This window comes from Gossypium hirsutum, chromosome D09 (genome assembly GCF_007990345.1).
Source record: "Gossypium hirsutum isolate 1008001.06 chromosome D09, Gossypium_hirsutum_v2.1, whole genome shotgun sequence".
Lineage (NCBI taxonomy): Eukaryota > Viridiplantae > Streptophyta > Magnoliopsida > Malvales > Malvaceae > Gossypium > Gossypium hirsutum.
The window spans coordinates 2,188,729-2,215,149 of NC_053445.1; the positions used below are offsets into that span (position 1 = coordinate 2,188,729).

The window sequence follows — 26,421 nt, forward strand, 5'->3', positions numbered from 1 at the left end:
ACCAATCATCTTTTTTTTTTCACCCTTTGACTACTTGTCCAACGTGGCAAGTTAACTGGCCACATCAGCTATTTAACTTGTCACATTAGCAATCCCTTTAAGAAAGTAACAGAAACTGTTAATAAGTGACTGATTTGTCACTTTTTAATAACGATAGTGACTGTTTTGTCATTTTTCTAAAGTTGAGTGACTAAAATGAAACCAATGTGACTATTTTTTCAGCTACCTCAAAGTTGAGTGACTATTGATGTAATTTACCCTTATTATAAACACCCATTCAAACTTATCTACATTAAATAAATTTTTCATGTAATAATGTTTTTAAGAAAAATTAGTGTCAGTATTTTAATCGAAATATTGATAGTTTAGATTATTAATGACATTATAAAAGTATAGATATTAAATTATGTCAAAAATTGAAGTGTGGAAATTAAATTTTTAAATTTAAATTTCAACATAGTATAAGAATCAAAGCTGAAATTTAAAAATTGCATTATAATGTAGAAAAACAAAAAGCAAAATAAAAAAGAAGACCCTTTGGGCTTTTCTTTTAACTATAACTAGTATTGATTTCCGACCCAAACTTTGCATTAAGTTAATTATTTAACACATGTACTTGCTTCATTATAGATGCTAATTACATTTGTTTTTTTTAACACAGTATCTAAAACTACCCATAGCCCATCCCTAACCCATAAATAAGAAGATAATACGTTTCAGCACATTTGAACTCACGTCCTCCTGCATTGACAACAATATCATACAAATCGAACTAAAACTCAATTGGGGCTTCTTCCTTTCTTTAACTGTAGATAATACAAATTTAGTTGACAGACCAATTCAGGTTTTTTTATAATTATAATTGTATCTATTTTTTTGGGACAAATGGACGAAAATGCAATCTATCCACAATTAATGGGGGCAACTCAAAAAGTTGTATTCGTCTCCATTTTAGTGGTTGCGACTGTGGAATTACATGAAATACATGCATCCGTCCCACTCTCACTTAGACCACATTCAATGTACCCCTCTCTCTCTCTACGCACATGAGCGGTGAATCCAAAAATATATATTTTTAAATATAAATTCTTTTTAAAAATTATTATTTTATTATTTTATTATTTTATTATTTTATAAATGGTAAAGAGATTAAATTATTTTGATATTTTTTTTGTGTTTCTTATCTCGCAATGTATAGGTTAATTGTATATTTTAAATATAATATATTAATTCATTTCGTACTACAATTTATTTATAAATTATACACATAATATAATAAAAAAATTTAATACTGAAAACAAGAGAAAATGAGAAATGAGGGTTTATTTCAATACTCAAAATGGGATATAAGGCTTTATTTATTTACACAACTAATCTTAAAAAGTTATTAAAAATGTATACAAAATTTTTAAAAAAAATTTGTTTTAATATTATTGATAAATTGTTATTTCAATTTTTTAAAATTATTTTTTCTTATGAATTATAAGAGGAGGACAAAGAATTCCAAAATAATCTATTCATAATGATTTACTCTCTCTTTTTTCTATGTTTGATCATTGTGAAAAGAATTCCAAAATAAAATCTTGCAAAGATAAATTTAATATGAGAAATCACTCAAAGTCGGTTGATATCAATATTGTTGCCTATGCAAGAGAACGTAAGTTCAACCGCATTGCAGCTCATTTATCCTCTTATTTAAAGGTTGGGGAGGAGGTTGGGGAGGGACTATAGATAGTTCTAAACATTTGTCTCAATTCAAAAACAGATTAATCCAAACAATCCATATAATATATATATATTGAAAGTGATACGATATCAAACCATTACAACAGAGACTGTTTAAGGAATCATAAAGTAGAAACAAATCATTACAGTCTGATCAGACTAAAGTCAACAAACTAGATTAACTGGACTAAACTCACACATGACAGCTGTACATGGTAAGACTTTGAAACCCACATATATAATTACGAATGATGGATCTCAAATATGAATACTTAAGATTTAAGACTTCCACCTTTACCAACTAAACCAAAGTATGATTGACAAAAATATTTATATTTGAAGTGGAAGCATTTTAAGTTATTAGTCCTATAAAGTATAAAAAAGTTAAACAATTATGAATTACATAATTGCAAATTGATTTCATTAAAGAAAGATGGTAAAATATCAAGATATGGCCTAACTTATAGCATAGTTGAGAGATTGGATTTTCCATATGTGAATTAATGGATAAATAATTAATACTCAAATTATAATTTGTAAATCCAATTAGAATTGTCTGATAACCTATTAATGGATAAATAAGATGTTGATTGGCAACTCATGATTATCGAATACCATCTCAATGTCTTCATTCATTTTAAAAAAAATTGCTTATGCGATTTTTAATTTTAAAAAAATTAGGGTAAGCTATAGAATTAATATTCTTTTTATTCATCCAACTATGAAAATTTCCAATTTAACTACTAACATTTTAGATCATTTCTATTATGGTTACATACGTTTTATATTGTTTCCATATTGATCACAAAAAAAAAATAAGCTACAGAATTAGTCATCCATTTTTGTTTTAGTTACCTAACTATAAAAATTTTCAATTTAATCATTTCTATTATGATCACACACATTTTAGATTGTTTCTATTTTGGTCAAATTTCGTTAAATGATTAACTAAAGTGACGATGTGATTTTTTTAATTGGCATAATAACAAGTTTAGTCCTTAATATTTATATATTCAATCAATTTAATCCTACTTCTAAATAATTTATTAAATTTAACCCTCTACATTTATAAATTTTATCAATTTGATTCTCAAACACGTAAAATTAAATATAAATTATATATTAAGAAGCTTCAAATGACTCCGTATATAAATTGATGTATTAGCGATGAAAGCACTTAATCTATTCAAGTAAAGAACATTATTTGTAAGAGTACATTTGATCGTAAAATCTTTTGTAGTGGTTTTACAAACCAAGTCTAGAAGAGTGGATATAGTGGCAAGTATATTAGTCTTCAAAAATACAAAAATGAAAAAATTATCACAAATTTAAGTTCGCTTGTTATAAATATAGAAGATAGTAAATATTTCTCATTCCGCAAACATAAGAAACTGCATTGTGTCCCTTATTTTTGTTCTTGGTTTCGTATGATTGTTTAGAGACGTACCCACTTTCGCAAGCACTTCTTTACTTCTTTTTTTCTTTTAACTAAAATTTATCAGCGGTCTAAAAGACCTAAATGTGGTGCATGCAGTCAGCCACGCCTATATTATTATATACTAATAATTAAATTGCATTAACACATTGGAAGTTAAAAGACCTACCATTGGCGCCTTCCTATAAACTTGGTAAGGTAGGTATTATTTGACCAACCCCACCAATACGAAGACTTTTTATTTATTATGATTAGGACTACATTTTATTCCAAATTCATCTTTATATTAAAAATCTCATTTATTCTCTAATACACAAAATAATCTAATTATTCCAACTTTTAACAATAAAATAAAAAAATGTTTTTAATAGAAACAATTTACTATAATGATTAATTTCGTTGATAGATGCGTGCAGATCTATCACTAAATAAACTTTCTAACATGATTCACGAACCTATTTCATTTTACTATTTCATATATAATAATAGAATATTAACAAATATTCTATTCTTTTATCATTTACTTCAAACAGAATTACTATCTACTATTTTAGTTAGCAACGATGATGATAATAATATTAATAAAATAAAATCCAATAAATAATTGCAATAGTGGACACTACCCCAACCAAATACCAAACTCTCCAAAATAAACTCTTTTTCACAAAAAAAAAACCATGACATCACATGGAAACACTATCATCTAATATATCAAGAATCGTTAATAATAAAAATACTATTCGTTAACAAATTCTTCTATCATTAAAAATTAGCATGGTTAACAGAACAACTAAACAATGGCACATGACATATCATGTGTACTTCATGTTGACGTATAGAGGCCGATTTGTAACATAAGCAACAAATAATTTTTAAATAAATGACCAATTTATTTTTTTATCTAATATATAGAAACTAATTTGCCCATTTTTTTTAGTAGAAAGGGCAAAATGCAATCCAACCTCTACTACAAAGGCCTCCACGATACTGTTACCAATTATTAATACCTTAAACAATATTGAGAAATGAAAAAATAATACCCACACAAGGCCTGAACAAGTAATCCATCCGTATCTAGATTAAATTTAGCATTGGTAGATTTGTAAACAAAACAAGATCAAGAATTGCAGTGTCAAAATTTTACAACTAGATCATATGATTTAAGGAAAAACCAACTAGTTTGAATAAAATGGTTTTGCCCTACTCACAACCGGATCTATTGCGGATAAACAAGATCATCTAACAAAAAATGGCTTTAAAAAAATAGATATAAATGACTTAACAAATTGTTGTACCTTGCCCCGCTGGTAAGCCTTCTTCAACAACCTTGTTTGCTTTAATGGTGCTGATAAGACTGGCAACATTGCCCTGGTGAATGAAATGGGTTGGGTTGCTAAGTATAAACACAAGTTCAATAAAATAAGAGACTCATACTGCTTTGGACACGATAATATTTCACTACAAAAAAGATTAATCTGATGCAGATAGTAATTACGGACAAGCAGAAACAACGGGGATATGTTTTCAACTATGACCAACAAAAATACGAGTTTTCAAACGGTTCGATATTAAAAATAATAATAATAAACAAAGCATCTATTGTATGAAATACTTTACCCTCCATGTTGCTAGTTTTGATCGAAGAGACAGCCATTGATGCAGGCCAAAAATGCGCTCGCTGCAGCGGCTGCATGTTGAATGAAGAAATCAAACCAGACAAACTTAAATCACACATCACCAGAAAGAGAGAACTAACAGCTTACCTTACAATCACAACCTGATTCATCTGATCCATTTTACAGTCCATTAGTTTAGCAGTTATTGCCTTAACAACCCACAATTCCACCTCGTCATCATTGATCTGCAAAGAAAAAAGCCTAGATTATGGCATCATGCATCAAATGTGGTCAACAGATAGCTAAGCAAAACTTACCCTAAGAGTATCCTTGATGAGAGCATATGGAATTTGTCCGGATTCATTTGAGCCAAGATCAACCAATGATATCAATCTCATCTTTGTTATACAATCTTCATGAACAAGACCTGAACCATGGAAAGTAATAATAATATCAAATTTGCCCATGATATAGCCCATTATAATAGGTAAAAAGAAAGATAAAACATTACCATAACTTTTCATTAAGGTCGAATTAGCAGCCTGAAATTCGAGGTAGGCATCCAACTTCTGGGTCAAAAAGATCTTCAGAAGCTGATAGACCAATGCGTATTTAGAATCCTTCTCCAATTGTGCTACAGCAGGAATATCTAATAGATCACACTACAAAAGGACAACAAAATTTAATAACTAACCCCGAGCTTAAATAAGAAGAATGCAGTAAATAAAATGGAAACAAAATAAGCCAAATCTTAGAAAAGCTATAAGATGGAAGCCATAGAGAAAAGTTGTAAACCCAGAAAAAGAAAAGGAGAAAAAAGAAGAAAAAAAAAAAAGAGGGCAGCGAAGTAGGGGTTTGTTTTTTATAAGATCTTTGAGATGGGTATTGTTTTATTAACTGATTTATGTATCTGATTCCACAGGCCCCACGACTGGGAACTAATGATTGGCTCTATCTAGAAAGATGTTGGATTTGCTCATAATTCATCAAATTATATCACAATTTAGAATCAATTTCAACATATTCCGTACAGAATATTTATATGCTACATATTACATATATAAAAAGGCACCCTACTTTTCAAGAGGATGTGCTGATGTCCAGCCTTGGTAAGATTCTTCGCTTTGCATCTAATTAAACCATATGCTCCATTGTGAGTTGCTTAAGCAATCCCAATCATCCCCTCTCATGGTGACAAAACAAATAGGTACTAGTTATACCAGAATTGATGGTTATCTTCATTCATTAGAAATTGGATGGGACCCTTAGCAGGCGAGGAAATAAACCGTTTCATAGAAATATGGTACAAATTATTTTTTAGCTCTTACTAGTGTGTGTGCTTCATGAGGAGAAGACTGAGCTTCAAGCAAATAAAATGGAGAAATGTTTGCATTCGGATCAGCTAGGATCTACAACATTAATATGATAGTAAAATACCTGAAACATGTCTGGAGCCTTCACAAATTCTATGACAGAACGAACAGCTTCCTCCTTGGCTTCACTAATTATATACGAGTCCTCACCAGCGAAAGTTGCCAAGTACTTGGTCAAGAATTTGAAAGAATACTTTCCGGAGCTGGATTTGCAGGACAAGCACGAAGTTGAAGTATATGTAAGTGTGCATCCAATATGAAAGAAAATATATAATAGGCACAGGCATGAATTTATGCTTTGGGTTCCTCTATACCTTTTGCTTTCTTTAAGTACATTTGCAATGGTAAGGAAAAGGTTCCTTTGATCCTTGACCCCAATATTCCACTCTTTCAAGAAACAGTCAATCTTTTTAAAAGAAGGTATAATATGATCAACAACTTTCCCATTCAAAGCCAAATTTAAAGCTTGCATGTACACGAAGAACCGGCTGTCTGGGGCCCCCAACAAATTATAGAGATTAAACAAGCTGGAAAGAGAAAGTCAACATTAGAGAAAGCCTTGAAAGTTCTATAAGCTAGAAGTTTGGATCATTATTACTCATTACATCTTTAAACGCAGTGCAGGCTTGTCATTTGGTTGTTGAGTTATTTTCGTTGATACGAGTTTTGCCACCTCAAATTCATCTAGATTTTCAAGCTTCGAGGCAAGATTGCAGATAACAGTAAAGATGCACTCAAGATCTGTAAAAGATAATAACAAAGTTACTTTTTTTATAAAACTAGATATTCAATGCAAATTTATAACTTCACAATAGCAATATAGCAGCAATAATATATCTAAAGTTAGGAGAGGAATGTTAATGTTATCAGCTGAATCTGTGTTGTTAGGCGCACTCTAAGCACTAGAACCCTTATGTCATAATGGATTTTTGAAACACGAGATGAATTTTGGAAAATAATATAAAGCCACGACCAATCTTTTTCCTTTAGTACGATTGGCAACATATAGAATTTATCCTTTCAATAAAGTTTTAAATTAATTGAAGATTACCAAAAAGATATTTTTGGTCTACAAAACAAAAATCGGGTTCCAGAGCACCATTAGGTGTGAGAAAAGTATTAGCACCCACGATGACCAGTAATAAAAACAGTACCTTACTAACTATAGATTGTCATGACTGTTGAGAATTAAAGGTTTTATTTTAGAAAGGCAATTGGAAGTCCATGGCACTTCCATTTTCTAATTCCAATTGACTTAAAATTTTCTTTTTGGAAATAAAGAACACTTTTTTCATATTTCACAATAATCAGCAAAATATGAAAATCATTTTTGTATTATTTTTAAAAAAAAGTATGACTCATTTGATTTTGCAAAGGATAATTCTTTTACTAATAATAATCAATGTAATCCTTTTTGACATGGCAGCTGAGGACCCATTATTTTAACTCAGGAATAGACTGTAACATGTTAATAATAGATTATCACAATTAAATAATTACACACATATATGTATATGGTTTAAAAAACATTTTTCATGTGTATCTCTCTCTACACAAGTATTCAAACACCTATAGAGGTATCCAAATGTTTTAGTGAAACAGATTGAACTCTAAAGTAACATGTGTAATAATTTTTCCAACTTCCTGAGAAATCTGAACCTCATAAGTGCCCAGGATCTAAAAAAGAAAAACTTGGATGTCCTCTCCCCATTAGCTCGATCGAGGGGAATTTTGAAACTCCTCTTCCATTAGCTCGACAGAGGAGAATTTAGAACTCCCCTCCCTAAAATCTCTATCAAGGGACTGTCCATTTATTAAAAAAAATTGCATTTTGAATTCTAAAATCATATTTAGATGAAAATTTAGAAATGGGAGTTCAGATTTTTAAAAAGGCAAAACTGCAAGTTCTTCCTCCCCGACAAATTTGGCCAAGGATTTCAAGATTGGCCTCCCCAAAGTTTGGCCAAGGGACCATCCATTTTAAAAATCATATAATTTTTACTCATTTCATTAAAATGAGTTTAGATTTTAATATATATACATAAAAGAATGTAGCCTGATTTCAAGAAAAATCCTTAGCTCAATATGCCAAAAATCACTCTTTAACATTGAAAAAACAGTTTGATTAAGATTATTGAAATCTATCCAGTCAAATTTTATATTTTGGACTCATTTTAAACCAAAGTATCTAAATCAGCGCCTAAGGCAAGATTACAATTATCCAAAGCACAACCACATCCAAACAACTCATAATCAAATAGCAACTTCAAGTAATGTATCCAAAACATCACAACACTGCCAAAAATCACAAATAAACACATCCAAACAATTCACAATAACATAGCAATGTCAAACAATATATCTAAAACACCATAACATCCAAACAATCACAAATATTAAGAAAAATTAGGAATTTTCAAAGACAAAATTCTTTTTAAAAAAAAATCAAAACCCCTTTTTACATTACTTGGAAGTTAAAACACTGAAGTTTTACCTTAGAAATCTTAAAGGTTTCTTAATTTCTCCAAGATTGGGTTTCTCTTCCAACACAAGCTCAAGAATTATATGAGTGGCATAAAAAAAAAATCTTAAACATTACTTAACTCCTCGAAGATTGGGTTTCTCTTTCAACACAAGCTCAAGAATTCTATGGGTGGCATAAAAAAATCAGGGTTGCTTTAAACTCCACCCACTTTGGGTTTTTACCCTAGAATTGCATTCTTTCTTTTTTTATTGTGTTACCATTTTGAGAATTCAAATCTCTCCCAAAATTCAATTTTAGTTCTAATAGATGGCATAAAATCTGACGACAAATTCTTCAACTTAGCTAATCATGTATGATCAAAATGGATTTAAAGGCACAAAATGTAACCCAGGGTTCAAGGCTACAAAAGAAAGGATAGTCTAGACCAAATAACTATTTGAAGGCAAACCAAGAACCATTTCTTTCCATTAGGAACTTCCTATTTCTTCTTTTTTTTTTCCTTTCACTCATTTCATTTCTTTCTTCTTGTTTTGTTTTCTTTATTCACACTTTTCTTTCCCTTCTTTTCATTTTCACCTTTTGTTGTTGCCTCTCGAAATGAGTTCAAATTTCCAAGCTCTCTTACATTTGCACCTATATCTTGAGGCTCCAATTTCACAGCATAAATGAAAACCACCGGCCCATTTTTTAGACAACTAATTTTGTACTAGACACCAAAAACTCGATTATCCCTAATCTAAGTCCCAAGGTTTTGCTTAAATTGAGTCTCGTAAAATAGACTGAGACCTTTGGCACGTTCAAAAGGAACCTAAAGATCCCGATACAGGAGTTAATAGGAGAGTTAAAATTGGAAGGCTCAAATTAAAAAAGTCAACCATGCATCCTTAAAGTGAAAAGTCAACATTTTGAGAGAGTTAAAATGGATGAGTTAAATGAGCTTAATGAGTGGGAGAAATGGAAGTAAGAAGGGGGCAAATTATAGTCCCATCCTATGTTGCTCGAACTCTTCATTTTTCTCTAAGTACCCATGTTCAGCACTTGTGTCCAATAGTTGGATACAAGGATATACCCTCCAAAGATCTTCCAAATGCATGAAAAAACATAGAAAAATCTAACCATGATTGTGTCAGATACATATATGCATCACTCACACCTGAACACAAGTAACATAAGTTCCACCCCATTTTCATCTGTCGGCTAGGCACATCACGCATGTTCATTATCAAATGCAACTTGCCTAAAGTGGTCTACATTGCTTTTCTTGTCTGGCACTAAGGTATAGTGTTGTAAGGCATACGCCTCGTGCCTTAGCATTAGACAACAAAAGCGCCTCAGACCCTTTCTCATGAGGTCCATTTGATAATTGATCAAGCATGCACTTGGTCCACCTCAGCGCACTCTTTGCAAGGCAATAGGCACAAAAAAGAAAAGCCCACCCAACCAAGGTTACCTTTAACTTCTATTATTTTTCACATTTTTGTTAGATATATCTTCACTGGTAAGAAAGGAATAGAATCCAATTCTATATTCCTCAATTATTTGAGTATTCAACATAGAAATGGACCATCTTGACCAACAAAAAAATTTACATGTTTTGTAGATAAAGTAGACCATATATATGATATATATATCACATATATATATAGAGCTTTATATGTATATATATGACATATATACATAGATAAATTCATAGACAGACACGTACAAAGTTTCACCCATGTACATATAGCGCTTTACTTCACTCAAGTTGGAGTCTTCTTTTTTTTTTTCTTTCTTTGCCTTACACCTAGAGGCAACATTGGGTCCTAGTGCCTAGAGAGCACCCTGCACCCTTGACAACATCGCTAAGGCAAAAGGCCTAAGCGCATGCCTTAACAACACCAGCTGAATCCATTTCCATGCCATTGCAACTCAAATAAATAAATAGAAGTTACAAGTGACTTCAAAACAAAAGTTCGATCTACTGCACTAAGAAGTAAGAAATAAAACTTAGTTTGAAAGATCTCAACTATTTTGTCAAAAGAAGTTGCAGACTTGGTAGCTGTTATGTACTCAAATGATTAAAACTGGAGAAAATCAAAACCAACCATTTATTTTCCAGAAAGTTGAATCTTTAATTTATAGATTTTTGAAAACATTATTTGTTTGTAATTCCAAACACGCTTTAAGAAAATGCAACAACTTGACATAATATTAAGAATTCCACAAACTTCATTGAAACGCGAATGAAGCTAAGAAAATAATATTCATCTCAATTCATAAATCTCCCAAATTATTCAAATAAATAAAAAAGAAAAGGGGTAATTTGTACCTTTATCAGAGACCTTGGAAAACACCAAATCAGCAGAAGTAAGCATCAAAGAAGCTAAATCCAACCGTCTTCCCATCACTATACACTCTTGCGCTTCCATACAAAGTCTCGTCACTTGCGGCTCCGCAACCTTCCACCATAATTGAGCAAAACAAAATTAATGAAAATTTGAAATTTCTGATTTAAGAATTTCTTTTTGGAAAATAAATTGAGGTTACCTCTGGACCAGCATCGGCCCAAGCGAGTTCGGACGTGAAGCGGACGACGGCGAGAGCGGGATCATCTTCGGAGGTTGGAACGACTGTGGTCATTGTCGTTTTGCAGCTCTCTGTAAAACCCTGGCTTCGCTTTGGTAGGGGGCGACAAAGCAGACAGAAGAGCAGCAAGAGAGCGAGTGGAAAACCCTCAGTTTTTTTTTTTTAAGTCATTATTATTTTAAAGATATTAGTTATATTTTTAAGGAATTTGGATTGGTACGGACAGTTAAAAACCAGACCAGATCCAAAAGAACTGAAAGTATTCATCATAAAACGGCGTCGTCTACAAGTAGCTTAAACCCAAAGTAATAATGAGAGGGGGCGGTGGGTAGATATAAGAGAAAAGTAAGATCTATAGGATACTAATAAGTCGTTTATCTTTTTCTACAAAATCCCAATCTCTGACATCAACAACTGAATCCCATTTCTCTAAGAGGTCTGTTCTTCTTCTTCTTCTTCTTCTTCTTCTTCTTAATACCTACTTTTTTGGTTTTTAACATACCCTGTGTTAGGATTTATGGGTCTCTCTCTGTGTATTTGAAGTGTTGTTACATGTTCTTTCTTAAGCTTAATTCTTTGTTCTAAGAACGGATTTGCTATTGTAATCACGGAAAAGCCTGGAATTTTGTGTTGAGGCAAAGATAAAATTAAAAAGGACTTGGGGGCAGAAGATGATTTTTTTTGTGTGTGTTCAAATGATTGACTTTTTGGAGAGGATAGAAATGCAATTTGTTTTCGTTAAAATGGACTAAATTAAACTGTTAATTTTTGAAAGGGATTAAAAGTGAAATTATACCATTTAACCCTGGCTTCCACCCTGATTGGAGTACAATTATTTTTTATATACACCACAGCAGTGGAGTTCAAAAACTATTTGTTTTACCAGATTTATGCACTTTTATTTGTTCATGTTGGTTTAACTATGATAAGAAACCCAATGTTGAGTTATACTAAGTTTGTATAGTTAGATAAATCAACAACTAAAAGGTATAACTATGTTCCTTCGACTCTTCATTATCCTTGAACTATCTGTGTCCGACTTATAGAAGGGTATGCCCCTTTAAAATTATGGAAGAATACAAAAAATTTATCCTTAGTCCAAGCAACATAGGGGTATAATACAACTCTCCATACTTGAATCTTAGTACAAAAAGCTGGTTGGACTATAATGTTTTTGCTAGGTCATGTGAGTTTATAAACTTGGAACATATAGATGTGTTCTGTAGATTGTTCATAATTTAACTGGATGACTTGAGTTAGAATATGTATTTTAGCATTTAGACTATTTTTGTATTTTAGACTCTGGGTATGGGAGACTGTTTGCCTAGATATCCAATCCATTGAATTGTTTGGTTGTTCCTAAATAACGAAGAGAAAATTTTATGTGGAATCATGAATGGTTAACTAATAGCGCCGAGCATGAAGTTTGCATGTTATATTAGTAAGTTTGCTTCATCATGTCATTTGATACTTATTGCAGGGCCCTATCAAAAAAGGGAATGAATTGAGGAGGTTGGGGGAAACATGGAGGCTGACTTGGTTAAGGAAAATGATAGAAAACGATCATTGCATGAAAACCATGGGTTTTCAACTAATTCTGATTCTTTCTCAATAGCCAATATTGAAATGCAAGGTAGCTTTGTAGAATTAAATGAGTCGCAAGCTTCATTTGTGGGAACTTTCGAGACAGGCAAGGATGCAGCCCAGATTTTTTCAGAAACAAGGTCAGCGATTAGAAAGAAAACCAAGTTTAGGAAAAGGATGGAGCAGCTTGATTCCTCGGACTGTAGTGATCAAAGTCAGATTGATAAGCATCCTGAGGAAGTTGGCCTTACTAACACTGATCAAACGAATACTGTTTCAGGTCCAACTCTATCGGATGAAGGGAATAGTGAAGAAAAGATTGATTCATTTGATGCAAATGAAACAAGTGATGTATCTCTTGCTATTGTTATACCTCCTGTTAGTCAATCGAGGAAAAAGCTGCTTGTTCTTGATTTGAATGGGTTACTTGCCGATATAGTCTATAATCCTTCAATTGATTGCACTCCAGATGCACTTGTTGCAGGACGGGCAGGTAAGAACTTGGTTTCAAAAACTTTATATGCTTGTTAATGCTTTTTGCATTCTAAATATTTTTAAAACTAATTGGAAATTTGCTTCTTTTCTGCCAGTTTTTAAGAGACCCTACTGTGATGATTTTTTGAAGTTCTGTTGTGAGAGGTTTGAAGTTGGTATCTGGTCTTCAAGAAACAGGTACTTCTCATTTTTTTTCTTTTGGAAACAAATAATTTATTGCCTTCTCTTAGTGCTAGATTGTTGCCATGGAGAATTGATGTATCATCTTAGTTGCTGGAATTTTGAACTTTTGCAGGAAAAATGTGGAAAGATTTATTGATTTTCTGATGGGAGATATGAAACAAAAATTGCTGTTTTGTTGGGTAATTATGGCCTGTTTCATTTTACTTTCTGTTAAACCATGCAATCTGCATAATTCTTCTTTATGTTTTTGTTTTCTAAGTCATCTTCGATAGCATTGCCTTGTCGTTATCTATAGTTAAGAAAATGTTCAAGCTAAAAGCAGTCAAGATTGATGGTTGTCACTAACAAGAGTAAATATTGAATCTTCGAGCTGTTTAACCTTTGATTTTTATTTTCAGAAAAGAAAAGAAAAGGCCTGCTTGGTCCCTTTACCTAAGAAAATGCTCTTGCTGATTGGTATTCAATCACCAGCAAGAGTAAAGATTGAATCTTCGAGCTGTTTAACCTTTGCTTTTGTATTATCAGAAAAAGAAAGAAGAAAAATGGCCTGCTTGGTACCCATCTAAGAAATTGCTCTTGCTGATTGATATTCGATCACCAGCAAGGGTAAAGACTGAATCTTTGAGCTGTTTAACCTTTGCTTAGAATTCTCAGGAAAAGAAAAGGAAAAAAGGCCATCTTGTTGTCCCTGCCTAGAAAGTGCTCCAGCTGATTGGTGGTCAATCACTAGCAAGAGCAAACATTGAATCTTCGAGCCATTTAACCTTTGCTTTCTGTTCCATAAAGAAGAAAAAACCCAATGAGTAACGAAATTCAATTTCCTTAGTTTCAGGATTAGTTGCTTTTCTGACACCATTTTACATAAGAGCTAAGATAAAGAGATAGCATGAGAAGATATTGAGTGCCTAAGTAGTAATGCCGTGCTTGAACAGTTCATGAAGTAATATGTCGTAATTCTTGAAGATTATTTGGGTACATACAAATGTACTGGTCTAATTTCATTAATGCTTTTTGCATCAACTACGATTTTATATGCAATTAAACTGGGAACAGTTCCAATTCTGATTCATTTGCTTTATGCACAATATTTATTAGGATTCGTCTTACTGCACCACGACACAATTCAATACTCTTGGGCATAAATATAAGCCCTTGGTTTTTAAAGATTTGAGGAAGCTTTGGGAAAAACATGACCCTGATCTTGCATGGGAGAAGGGATATTATAACGAATCAAACACGTTGTTGATAGATGATTCTCCCTACAAAGCACTGCTTAATCCCGTAAGTTAACGGACTACTTCATTTTGTTTTATTTTTTTGTTTAGATCACTAATATTTTCCTTTGTCTTCCTAACATAGGTCCCTGATATATATATATATATTTTTCGATTTTCTACTAATCTTTGCAGCCACATACTGCAATATTTCCTCATTCATTCAAGTTCGACATGAAGGATAATTCATTAGGTAAAACAACTTTTGGAATTATTTACATTTGTGGTAAAAGTACTATGGAGGCTCTAGGAGTCAAATTGCATTTTACCCCCTCTACTCAAAAAATAGGCAAATTAGTCCTTATACATTAGATTAAAGAGCAAATTAGTCCTTTTTGTTAACAATTTCATCCATTTGTACCAGTAAAAACTGGCGTGGTAAATAGAATAACTAGACAATAACACTGGTGTGCCACATTTACCACATGCTGATGTCTAGGACCAATTTTTAATAGTAGAAATGGATTGAATTTTTAGAATGACCAATTTGTTGTTTGATCTACCGTATCGAGATTAATTTGCCTAATTTTTTAGTAAATGGGACAAAATGCAATCCAACTCTTAGTATAAGGGACTTTATGGTACTTTTACCTAGTTTTGTCAAGTTCCATCATTTGAAGAATGTTGAATAACTTGGTTCTTTTTTGTGTGTATTTCAGGTGACGGAGGTGATCTTAAAGTTTACTTGGAAAGACTAGCTTCAGCTGATAATGTACAGAACTTTGTCGAGCAAAATCCACTTGGTCAAATAGCTATCACTGAAAGAAGCCAAGATTGGGGATTCTACAGCCAAGTAATCGATACATGTCTTCAGTCCGAACTACAAAATGATGTGGGTCTTCCGACTTAACTTCTAGTTCAGTTTCTGTTAACCTGAAATGAAACTTCAGCATAAGTAACTTACATGAAAAAAAGGGGGGGGGGGAGGAAAAAAAATTACAGAAACCCTAAAAACCAAAGGCCTAGGGTGGATTCATTGCTAACATTTTGCTTTGTTTTTGTTCCATGCTTATATAATTTGGTATTTTTGTTGGATCACTTACAGCTGGTTACCATTATACCTTTTCCAGTTTTTTTTCTGAAGTGTACAATATTTTTCTTTCTGGTTACTTCAGTGGAGCAAAATACGAGTTGTGACCTGGCTGTTACATTGTTATTATTTTTCTTTTTGGGATAATAAGTTTATGTATTCATTGAGATTGACATAAGTGAGATTTAAAGGATGGTGATCCTATAAAACAGGGTCATCTTGTTGTTTATTGTGGGTTATTATAATGTCATTGGAACCTTAATACTTGGTTTCTTTTTTTTCCTATTCATTCAGATTGCTTCAAGATGAGTTTCCATCGATGAACTTAGAGAAATGTGTATTATGCATAGATATAGTTGGATTTGTGTTGAGAAAAGAATATTTTCAAGTCAAATGGCCATCCAATTATGTTGATGTTGTTGCTTTGGTCACCTAATTTTAAAATTTTAGTATAATAAAGAAAATTTTTTTTTAATTGGTATAGTTGAATTCGTGTTAAATTGATAACAAAAAGCTTCTTTTTTAATTGGTTTAATAATATATTTAGTCCTCAGTATTTACATATTTTATTAATTTGGCTCTAGTTCTAAATAATTCAATAAATTTAACTATCTATTCCTCAAACTTCCTAGTCAAAGCTTTCACCTTTTAAATTAAAGACATTCCACATTTATAAATTTATATTAGAAAGCAGAGGTAAATTTAATTGTAATTATGAATAGTGATGAACACTCGTGATTCTAGTAACACTAATTATAACGGGAAAAAAATAATTACAGTCTATACCTATGATTTGACTGGTATATTTCATAAATATGTAACAAAGAGATTGCTTGCTACATTTGTTTCATAGTTGAAAAGAGCAAAAGTTGAAGGAAACATGAAATAAAATAAAATAAATATCTCTAAAATCCAACGTCAATAGCTTTTATACCCAATCCTTCTACAAGTAGAAATTGAAATTACAATTGTAATACTCATTAAATTATTTTTTATTTTCATTCTCTCTCTTCTTCCAACCACTCATGTTTTTTTTTCCCATTCTTTTCTTTTATTTTCTACTCTCTTCCCCACAATTTTTATTCTTTTTTGGCTTAAAATGTGAAAAAACCATGGGTAGTTTATAGAGGAAGCGCGATCCAGAGAGAGAATGAAAACTAAAAATAATTTAATTTAATATATTTTTAATTTCATGTAAGTGGTAATATAAATTTAAAATGACGCATAGTGGGTTTTTATTGATTGAAGTGATTATTTTTAATATAGATAACAGTAGAGAAATTATAATTTAAGTAACAAAAAGAAAGCTTAAATAAAAAAGACATAATGTCTTATTTAACCCTAAAACTTTGTAAAAAAAATTATTTTAATTCTTTGTTTAATTTTTTGTTTCTTTTAACCTCGAACTTGCGGGTTTTTTTTTTTTGCCAAAATCACCTTAAAATGAATAGAAAAATTAACAAACGTTAACTTTACTAACGTGGCATACATGTGGATTGCCACGTATATGTCATGTCAATATTTTTGATTAATTTTTAAAAGTTCAATAAATATTTTTATAATTTTAAAAATATTTTTTTAATTTTTTTAATCTTAAAAATTACAAAAATTAATTAAATGCTGATATATCATTCACATGGTGATCTACATGTATGTCACATCAATAAAGTTGAAAAATTCTAACTTTTTCATCCATTTTGAGTGATCTGACAAAATACACAAGTTTAAGGGTTAAAAGAGATGACCGATTGGCATGGGCATTATTGCCAATACAAGAGGACATGGGTTCAAGTGCGTTGAAGCGCATTGTTCTTTATATATGGATTGGGGAGAGGCTATGGGTAGTTCTAGACATTATATAAAAAATGATTAAAATAGACAAAAAAATTAAACGAAGAGATAAAATGATTTTTTTTTATAAAATTTGAGGGGCCAAATAAATCATTATACCAATAAGAAAAGCATAGTTCAATTAATTAAGAAAAAGAAAAGCCCACATCTGTTTCTCATAGTTTCACAATTATGTCCTAAAGAAAAATAAAATAGCTGGAGCAAATCAAGGGCGAAGCCAAAAGTATTTTTTAGGGGTCAAAATTAAATTATAATTTTTACAATAGTAAAAATATAATTTTACCATTTGAATAACATATATCTTTATAATTTTTAAATGATCAAATCAAATTTTTATCATTTTTAAGAGGGTCAAAGTGTAATTTTACATTTATTAATTTAAAATTTTTAAATTGTCTAAATAAAAAAATTTATATTTTAGAGGATCAAGGTCTAAGCCCGCCCCCTGAGCATGATGAAGCGAAAGATTTAGCAGTTTCTATAGTGTGTAGTTAACAGGGCTGGACTAATATTTTATCAAATATTTCTAAAAGCAAAGAATGAAATCACAAATGATAGCAGTTCAATAATTTTCAAATGCAATCAACTCTATTTATAACGGCTCCATTTGTTTGTTGAGATTCTATCCGTTGTAAAGAGATAGTTGTTATAGATATATAACAACATATTGCTACAGAATTAAAAAGGCGCATATTTATTTCACATTCTTTCACGTGATTAGTTATGAAACTCATAAATCTAACAAATTCAAGTAATTAATTTATCATGAGTTATTAAATTCAAGTAATCAGTTTATAAATTTATGATATTTCGAATTCATAAAACAATATTTAATTAAGAAAATTAATAATTTATTAAATTAATTTCATTAATACCACTTATTGAAAATTAATTTCATTTAATAAAATATGATTAATAGTTTATTGGATTGATAAGTAACCTTTTTTTAGAGTTTGGGTAGATGGGAAAGGTGTGAAAAGAAAGGTTTAATTATCCATCCGTCCTTACACTTTTGAATTTTTAAAATTTAATCATTCTACTTTTAATTTTAGAATTTTAGTCTCTTTACTTGTTTAACTTAAAAAGTAAATTCCAATTCAAAACTCTTATTCAAATTTATAATTTCATTTTTAAATAAAACTATTGAATATTTAAATTACGTATATTTAAAATCAATAGAAGTCTAATAAATATATTACTACTTGGATTTTAATTTTTTAATCAGTGATGGAGGAGTTAAATTCTAAAAATTAAAAAAAAAGGGATTAAATTTCAAAATTTCTAATAGCATAGACAAACAACATAATTAAACCAAAAAGAGAAAGGAAAAGAAAAGGAAAGCAAAGCAAAGCAATAAAAGAAATTATATATTTGTATTATTGTTTTTTCTAAATATTCTATATTTATAAGAAGTTTTAATTTTGGCACTACCGTTTTAGATTGTTTCTATTTTAGTCACTCTCCGTTAAATGATTTATGACAACAATAAATGTGATTTTTTTTAACTGGTATGATAACATATTTAGTCCTCAATATTTACACATTATATTAATTTGATCTTAATTCTAAATAATTTAATAAATTAAACCCTCCACATTTAAAATTTCTATCAATTTAATCCTCAAACCCATATAATTAAATGGTTATTATCTACTATGAAAAAGCACAAAATATAACATTATTTATATAAATAATAATTAAAGATATATTACCATAAAGATCACATTTGTTATTTTAATTTTGGGTTTGTCTTGAACTGATAAAAACACTGAAACAAGCAGTGCACTATGTTAAGAAACTATTGCTTTCATTCTCTTGATCTAATGGTTATTATGTTATTCGAATTTAAGCGTAAATGTTAGATGCAGATTCCAGTATGTTAGGCGTCAAACATTGGTACTTCATGAAGATAAAAAAACAAACAAACAGGGAAGTGTCCATCAGGGGCACATTCAATTTTTTCAGGATTTATGCAGAATATAGAAATTTGAAGAAAAATGATTTGAGTTATGGTAACATAACTCACTAGTCTAAAAGTAACTCTAAAATGCACATGAAAGCATCAAGCTTATTTTTTTAGTTTATACATAAATCAGAACGTGGGTTAATGCATCATATGCGATTCCAGGCAAGTAACAAGGTAGTAATCATTATGCAGTAGAAGTCCCTGCATTAAAAATCAAATTACATTTTACCCCGTCTACTTAAGAAGTGAACAAATTAATCCCTATACATTAAATTAAAGAACAAATTAATCCTTTGTTAAAATTTTCATCCATTTTTATTATGAAAAATTGATGTAACTGACAAAATAACCAGACAGTTACCACGTATACCTCATTTTGACGTACATGCTCCAATTTTTAACAGTAAAAATGGATAAAAATTTTAACTGAATAACCAATTTACTTTTTAATCTATCATATAAGGATTAATTTAGCCCCCTTTTTTTAAAAAAAAAATAAGTAAAATGTAATCTAATTCCTAATACAAGAGCTTCCATGGTACTTTACCATCATTATGTTTATTACCTAGCCTCACCATTCAGCTTTAGTCTGCCAACCATATACTATGTTACTCAAATATGTCCCACTCGAGCTCCCGAAAATTTCATGTGTTTTTTGGGTACTAGGAGGACTGTATCCCAATGCTCATGTCTAAGCATATGTTGAGCAAGGATATTTAAGTTAAAGTAAGATAGTCATAACTAGTCATTAGAGGTTATCATCAACGTGTCAACAAAACAACTCAACAAGGCCATTTAATATGAAATAGAGATTCATCCTATAGTGTACATCCCAATATCTTATTCGTCAACCAATTAAAATTCAGATTCCGTGTTATTTATTGGCTAAATGCTTAAATTGAAGCCCACCCTTTTAAGAGTTGTTTATATAAGTATCAAACCTTTCAAAATAATCATATAAAGGCCTAACCTGAATAAAAATGCTCAAATAAAGGTTAAACCTTTCAAAATGATCAAACAAGGACCATATCTTTTCGAAAAAAACTCAAATAAGGGTCAAACCTTTTCAATAGTGCTCAAATAAGTACTTCTCAAATGACGTATATCAAGTTTCAAATAATGTTTTTATTATTTGCTTTCTTTTCAAGCAACATCGGATTGAATTGTTATGTATTTTATTCTAAATACATAAACTTTCATCTAATTTTTACAACAAATTGGGTTGACGTGCGTGAAAAATTCTTATTTAAACACTTTGTAAAAGTTAGGCCCTTATATGAACACTTTGAAAGGTTTGGCCCTTATATGAACAACCCCTAAAAAGTTGGGTCCTAGTTTTTGGATTTAGCCTTATTTATAGTAGTGTACAACATGATTCAAGTTAAAGAAAGATTGTAGCAAATAATAACTGTTCTCCAACTTCGGTTTCAACTTAAAAATTCAGAAAGCATGTGACGCCATAACCTGCCTTCATTAATAACAAATGGCAATACAATATGGTACAAAACTTTAACAATTGCGAGCATAGTGTACATATGGAGATTCAGGTTGAGTGAGAAAACCGATAAATCCATGATCAGACAAAGACATGAAGAAAAAAACAAGATTCTCAATTAGAACTAATCATGGAAACTGTTATGTCCATACCTCGAGAAATTTGTCAAAGCTGGAGACTTCTCTATAGTTGTTTGACTGTCCATTTCTAGATTGGTCACCAAGAAGTCTACAAAGTTTGATAATAACAAACCTAGTTTACAATTGAATCTTATTCCTTGGAGCTTTCTACAGATTCTTTCAGAATTTTTTCCACTCGTCTTTTCTTGTCATCCTTTTCATTATCGTTTCCAAACCAAGAGGCAATCTTCAGAAGGTCCTCCTCATTCTGTGAACCGAAATCTGATATTGTGCCTAAGGATTTCTTTCCAATTCCAATCTTAAAACGCACTGTAGGCCTCTGATCATAAAGAAGTTTCTTCTTTCCATTGTCAGAATCACATAACCCACTCTTCATTGCTTCAATGGCAGGAGCAAATGTCTCCAACACAGAAACATGGTTTCCCACATCGACATGAACCGGATTTCTCAAAGCCACTTCATTTGAAAGCTTAGTTGGAAGAACAACCGGTGACACTTCCTTTTCCCCAACATGCAAAGGTGCAGCAAGATACGGATTGCTCTCAGTAGCAACATATCCACTACCATGTGAAGAACCTCCTTTATTTTCATTATGAGCAAACCGCAACTGCAAATTCAACAATGACCGATCCATCTTCCTTTCAACCCTTTCTAACTCAGACTCAGTCTTCTTCCCATTAGAAACACCCATCGTTTCATTCTCTACACTCAACCGAGTCTCATAAGTCTCAGGGTCAGGAAAAGCAGGCAACCAACTCGGTATATGCTCCCCAGGAGGAACTTCTTCTTTTTCCCAAAAACTCCCAGTTTTTGTCGACTCTTTAACAACCGGGAATCCGGGAACATCATAAGCAAATGGGATAAAATCCGAAACACCGACAAAGTGAGTAATATCCTTAACTACCCCTGAACTAACAACACAGCGGTCAACATCGGACGCGCCGGAGAATCCTAAATTTGATCCTAAATCTTCTAACCCATGAATAATGTCAAACACATTCCCTTCCACTCTCCCGGCTAAATTAGCACTAAGATTCGCAGTTTTCCCTATGCTGTAAATATACCTAACACTTATATCAGACAAGGTTTCTAAAGCAGAGAGATGAAAACCCTGAAACCCTACGCTTTCACATAGTTGCGCCACTGCAACCTTCGCGATTGCTAGGGCAAAATCGTCACTTTTGCTACCGAATTTGTAAGACTTTGGCCGTTTTTGTGAATTGTCATGTTCTTTTTTTCTATTCTCCAAACACCCATTGTTCATGTTCAATAATTCTTCCTCGTATCATTTCATGTTCATTTATCTAAAGAAATCAGAACAAAATTATTAAAACAATAGAAAAAAGAAGTATCGGGAAAGAATTAAAAGAGAAATGGAGGCCGAAAGCTTACCTTTTTTTTTTTTTGACGGTTGATAAACTGAAGCGGGTATTTGGGGAAAGTAGGGTTTGAAATTAGAATCTTAGGTTTCAAAAGTTGGGGGATTTAGATTTAGATTTAGATTAAAACCCTTGGAGATGGAGGATTTGGGCGTTAGTTTTTATAAACGGAAAGAAGAGATGGTGTCGGAACTATGAAGAGCAGTGATTGATATCTAGAATTTATTCTCTTCAAACTTCAGCCCACGTGCTTCACGTCTAATCCTACAATTGTTTTTTTAATAATTTCATTATAAATTTTAATCGAAATCAAATTGGTTGATATTAAGAGAAGACTTTTAATAAATTGAATTTAAGGAAAGACTTTTATTCCTAAAATCAATTTCCATAAGTTGATATAAATTTTGAGAGTTTTCGGACTTAGAAAAAGATATTGGACACGCCTCCCCAACTCATAAATAGGAGGATAATGCGTTTCAATGCACTCAAACTCACATCCTTTTGCATTAGCAACAATATTCATACCAATCGAGTTAAGACTCAATCAATCTATTCATTAAATTAATACCCAAATATATAATAAACGAATATGTAGTTAATAGTAATTTAATTATTGTGTATGTGATTTGTTGATGAATTATTTCTAAACTCTTGGGTGTTGAACGATATTGAATGAGTCCTTGACTATGGTAAAAGAATTTATTATTCTTGGTCTTTTAGAGCTAATCTTCTTAAGATTGGACTATGTATGTACCATGAAATTGTAACAACAACAATTAACATTTGATTGTATTGCAAACAAGAAAGGGAATCTATTTGTGCTTTTACATTTTGGGCTAATTGCAAATTCAAGCCTTTGTTGGTAGTTTTACTTGTTCAATTTAATCATATTGCTAATTATTTTTAATTAATTATTAGTTGATATTGATTTATTTTGTGAGATTAATTGATGAATTCATGTTATTTGTTTGTTCATGAGTATGAATTATATTTGATTTTTAAAATGAATATATTTAATTTTATTTATTAATGGAATCATAATAAGAACCCCTATAAATAATTTAGGAAAGCTATCGATTATAGTTGACATGCTATAGGATATAAAGCTCTCTAAACATTGCGTATGCGAGTTGCTATATGCACTCAGGAGTATCATATAGTTGCGCTTTATGCATTTGGTTTGTTGGTTGGTTAAGTCGTGCTATGCACACATCGGAGTATGGTAACGTAGCACATTGTGTTGGAAAAATCGGTTAAAAATGATTTTACAGTTACAACAGAAGTTTAAAATATTTCAAAATTGAGCCGGTTTGTGATATTTATGTTGGATCTGATGCCCTAAGTGTAGTATATTCATTTGTATACTTGTATTTTTTTAACAGGTTGGTTTAATAAAATTATCCATAAATTACATTATTACCTTTTTTATATTGTCCTCAATGGTTTTTGCACGCAAGGTAAAATGAAAGCAAATATTGGTTCATTGGTTATCTAACATTTAACTAATACTAAGCGATATTATGTGGTCAGATCGTAATACGAAAAAACAACTTGTATTAATAGATAAACCTAAACAAGTCATTAGTCTAATCGGAAATGATCAAACTGATTGAAAGACTAATATTCCGTCTAACAAGTCCAATTGGGGAGATGCTTTGTCTTGGGCATAGGAGCGGATGACTCTCAAAAGATAGGGACATAGATGTGACTGACCGAACTAACAGTATATTGGACAAGATCCAAGTAGAATAGTCCTGAATCCGTTGATAGATTTATTCACTTGTCAAGTTCATAGTGTGACATACCTTAATCCTGAGTGGATGATAGACTCTGTATACATGCCACATTACAATGCTTAATCCTGAGTTGATTTTGTGGGACTCTTTGATCACACTTCCATAAGATTGCCCTCTCGACTTGTAACAACCCAGATTTTGACCCTAATCGAAACAATGGTTTCGGGACCACAAATCCGAGTCTAAAAATATATATATATTTTTAGTATTATTTTCCGTGTCTGTGATATTTGAATTTGATTGTGTGAAATTTTCGTAAATTAATTTGACCATTTGTGTGTTTAATTTGATAAAAAGACTTAATCGCGTAAAATGCAAAAATGGCTAGTTAATTGTTAAAGTACTTTATTGCTATGGTTTTTCTAATGTGGAGTCCTTATGTTGATATTATACCAAATAAATTATGAGTGGACTATTATAGACAAATGTTAGTGGATTTTAAATGAATAAATAAAGGTTAAAATAGTAAATTAAGTATTTATATGTATTAAATAAAATAAAACATGAAAGTGGCCATGCATTTGGCTTGGTTTTGCCGAAAATTGAAGAACAAAGAACACCTTTGGTGTTTTAAACATTCGGCAGTTTGGAAGCTAAAATTTGGTATGTATTTTGCTTGGCTTTTGATCATTTCTATGTTTCTGAGATCGTTGCTTCGTATACTTTAAAACCCATGTCTTAATTTTGTGAATTGTGGATAATTTTGAAATGAATCATTGATGAATGCTTGAGTTTTATGATGTTAATGGGAGGAAAATAAATATATGTTGTTAGATTTTCATGTTATAATTAGTAATTTTTTATAAAAATGTGTATTAAGGACTAAATTAAGAAAATATTAAATTGAGGGACTAGAATGTGAAATAAATGAAATACAAGGACCTATATGAGATTAGGGAGTATTCGGCCATACTATAGTAAAATTAATTTGGAATATTCTGTGTTTTGTGCAAAAAAAAGGACTAAATTGTGAAAAATGTAAAATATTAGGGCAAAATTGCAATTTTCCCATTTATGTGAATTTAGGTTAAATTTGATGGAATAATGTTTAAATAAGTTTAATTTGAATTTATTTAGATCAAGAATTAAAGAAGTCGAATTTGGATCGGGGAAAGACAAAAGTGGTCGAATAGTCGAATTAACAGTCGACGACATTTGAGGTAAGTCAATAAGCGTTTAAATGTTAAATTAACTACGAATGTATATATATTAATATATTTGTTATGCATGAAAATGAATTAATCTATAGCTGAATGTATATGTAATTGTTATGCAGAGAAATGAATTAAACTATCGAATGTATATTTGTTATACATTGAAATAAATTATTTGAAATTACATAGGTTATGGCTGAATGTATATATATTTGTTATACATTGAAATAAATTATTTGAAATTACATACGTTATGGCTGAATGTATATATATATATTTGTTATACATTGAAATGAATTAATCTATAGCTGACTGTATATGTAATTGTTATGCAGAGAAATGAATTAAACTATGGCCGAATGTATATATATATTTGTTATGCATTGAAATAAATTATTTGAAGTTACATAAGCTATGGCCGAATGTAATATGGTGAATTGTTTATATTCCGAGAACGATTTACTTTAGATGTGAATTAGGTGAAGAACAATTTTGTAAGTTCGGGCTTTATGCCTAGCAGGCTCTGTGTCAGTGAAATGTATCAGGCTTTATGCCTAGCAGACTCTGTGCCAGTGAAATGTATCGGGCTTTGTGCCTAGCAGGCTTTATGCCGGTGTTTTATATAAGGCTCTATGTTTAACAAGTTTTACATGAGAAATGGTAAAAGAAAATAAATGTGCTAAGAGAGTTAAATGGTTCAGGTATGTATTAACCAGTTGTTTAATTAGTGATAAGGTAAGTTGATTGTATTAAATTGTTAATAATTTCAAATGTAATATAAAGTATGAGTTATCTATTTGAGTATATCCATATTTCAGCATAATGATTTATTGAATATTTGACTTTGCTAAATATTTATGTATATTTGGTCA

The 26,421-nt window shown here is 31.0% G+C and overlaps 3 protein-coding genes across 5 annotated transcripts; 1 reads left to right on the plus strand and 2 right to left on the minus strand.

Annotated features, from left to right (window-relative positions):
* Nucleotides 1–4,212: 4,212 nt before the first annotated feature.
* LOC121221085 (eukaryotic translation initiation factor 3 subunit M) lies at nt 4,213–11,906 on the minus strand. Its single transcript, XM_041101554.1, has 10 exons — nt 11,164–11,906; nt 10,946–11,075; nt 6,755–6,890; nt 6,464–6,676; nt 6,214–6,352; nt 5,288–5,438; nt 5,094–5,203; nt 4,924–5,021; nt 4,778–4,847; nt 4,213–4,528 (listed from the first exon to the last, which is right to left on the minus strand). The coding sequence occupies exons 1-10, from the start codon at nt 11,254–11,256 to the stop codon at nt 4,439–4,441; spliced, it is 1,230 nt and encodes a 409-aa protein (XP_040957488.1). The 5' UTR covers nt 11,257–11,906; the 3' UTR covers nt 4,213–4,438.
* Nucleotides 11,462–15,997, plus strand: LOC107941345 (ubiquitin-like domain-containing CTD phosphatase 1). Of its 3 annotated transcripts, XM_016874903.2 has the most exons (8): nt 11,462–11,638; nt 12,683–12,926; nt 13,067–13,279; nt 13,377–13,458; nt 13,577–13,643; nt 14,560–14,745; nt 14,874–14,931; nt 15,398–15,997. In XM_016874903.2, exons 2-8 carry the CDS (start codon nt 12,854–12,856, stop codon nt 15,586–15,588), a joined length of 870 nt encoding a protein of 289 aa, XP_016730392.1. In that variant the 5' UTR covers nt 11,462–11,638; nt 12,683–12,853; the 3' UTR covers nt 15,589–15,997. The 3 variants fall into 3 exon arrangements, with proteins under 3 accessions (XP_016730392.1, XP_016730390.1, XP_016730391.1); XM_016874901.2 differs by having other exon boundaries at nt 12,683–13,279; XM_016874902.2 differs by having other exon boundaries at nt 12,683–13,279; nt 14,824–14,931; nt 15,398–15,563.
* Nucleotides 15,998–21,037: 5,040 nt separating this feature from the next.
* LOC107941346 (transcription initiation factor TFIID subunit 8) lies at nt 21,038–22,810 on the minus strand. Its single transcript, XM_016874904.2, has 2 exons — nt 22,614–22,810; nt 21,038–22,526 (listed from the first exon to the last, which is right to left on the minus strand). Exon 2 carries the CDS (start codon nt 22,482–22,484, stop codon nt 21,351–21,353), a length of 1,134 nt encoding a protein of 377 aa, XP_016730393.1. The 5' UTR covers nt 22,485–22,526; nt 22,614–22,810; the 3' UTR covers nt 21,038–21,350.
* Between the last annotated feature and the right edge of the window lie 3,611 nt (nt 22,811–26,421).

Bases quoted from the DNA above. Each gene is read 5' to 3' on its own strand.
- LOC121221085 (XM_041101554.1), bottom strand. From the start codon at position 11,256: ATGACCACAGTCGTTCCAACCTCCGAAGATGATCCCGCTCTCGCCGTC. The intron at 11,076-11,163 runs GTAACCTCAATT...TTATGGTGGAAG, and splicing joins GGGCCGATGCTGGTCCAGAG to GTTGCGGAGCCGCAAGTGAC. The intron at 6,891-10,945 runs GTACAAATTACC...TATCTTTTACAG, and splicing joins TTCCAAGGTCTCTGATAAAG to ATCTTGAGTGCATCTTTACT.
- LOC107941345 (XM_016874901.2), top strand. From the start codon at position 12,727: ATGGAGGCTGACTTGGTTAAGGAAAATGATAGAAAACGATCATTGCAT. The intron at 13,280-13,376 runs GTAAGAACTTGG...CTTTTCTGCCAG, and splicing joins ACTTGTTGCAGGACGGGCAG to TTTTTAAGAGACCCTACTGT. The intron at 13,459-13,576 runs GTACTTCTCATT...GAACTTTTGCAG, and splicing joins ATCTGGTCTTCAAGAAACAG to GAAAAATGTGGAAAGATTTA.
- LOC107941346 (XM_016874904.2), bottom strand. From the start codon at position 22,484: ATGAACAATGGGTGTTTGGAGAATAGAAAAAAAGAACATGACAATTCA.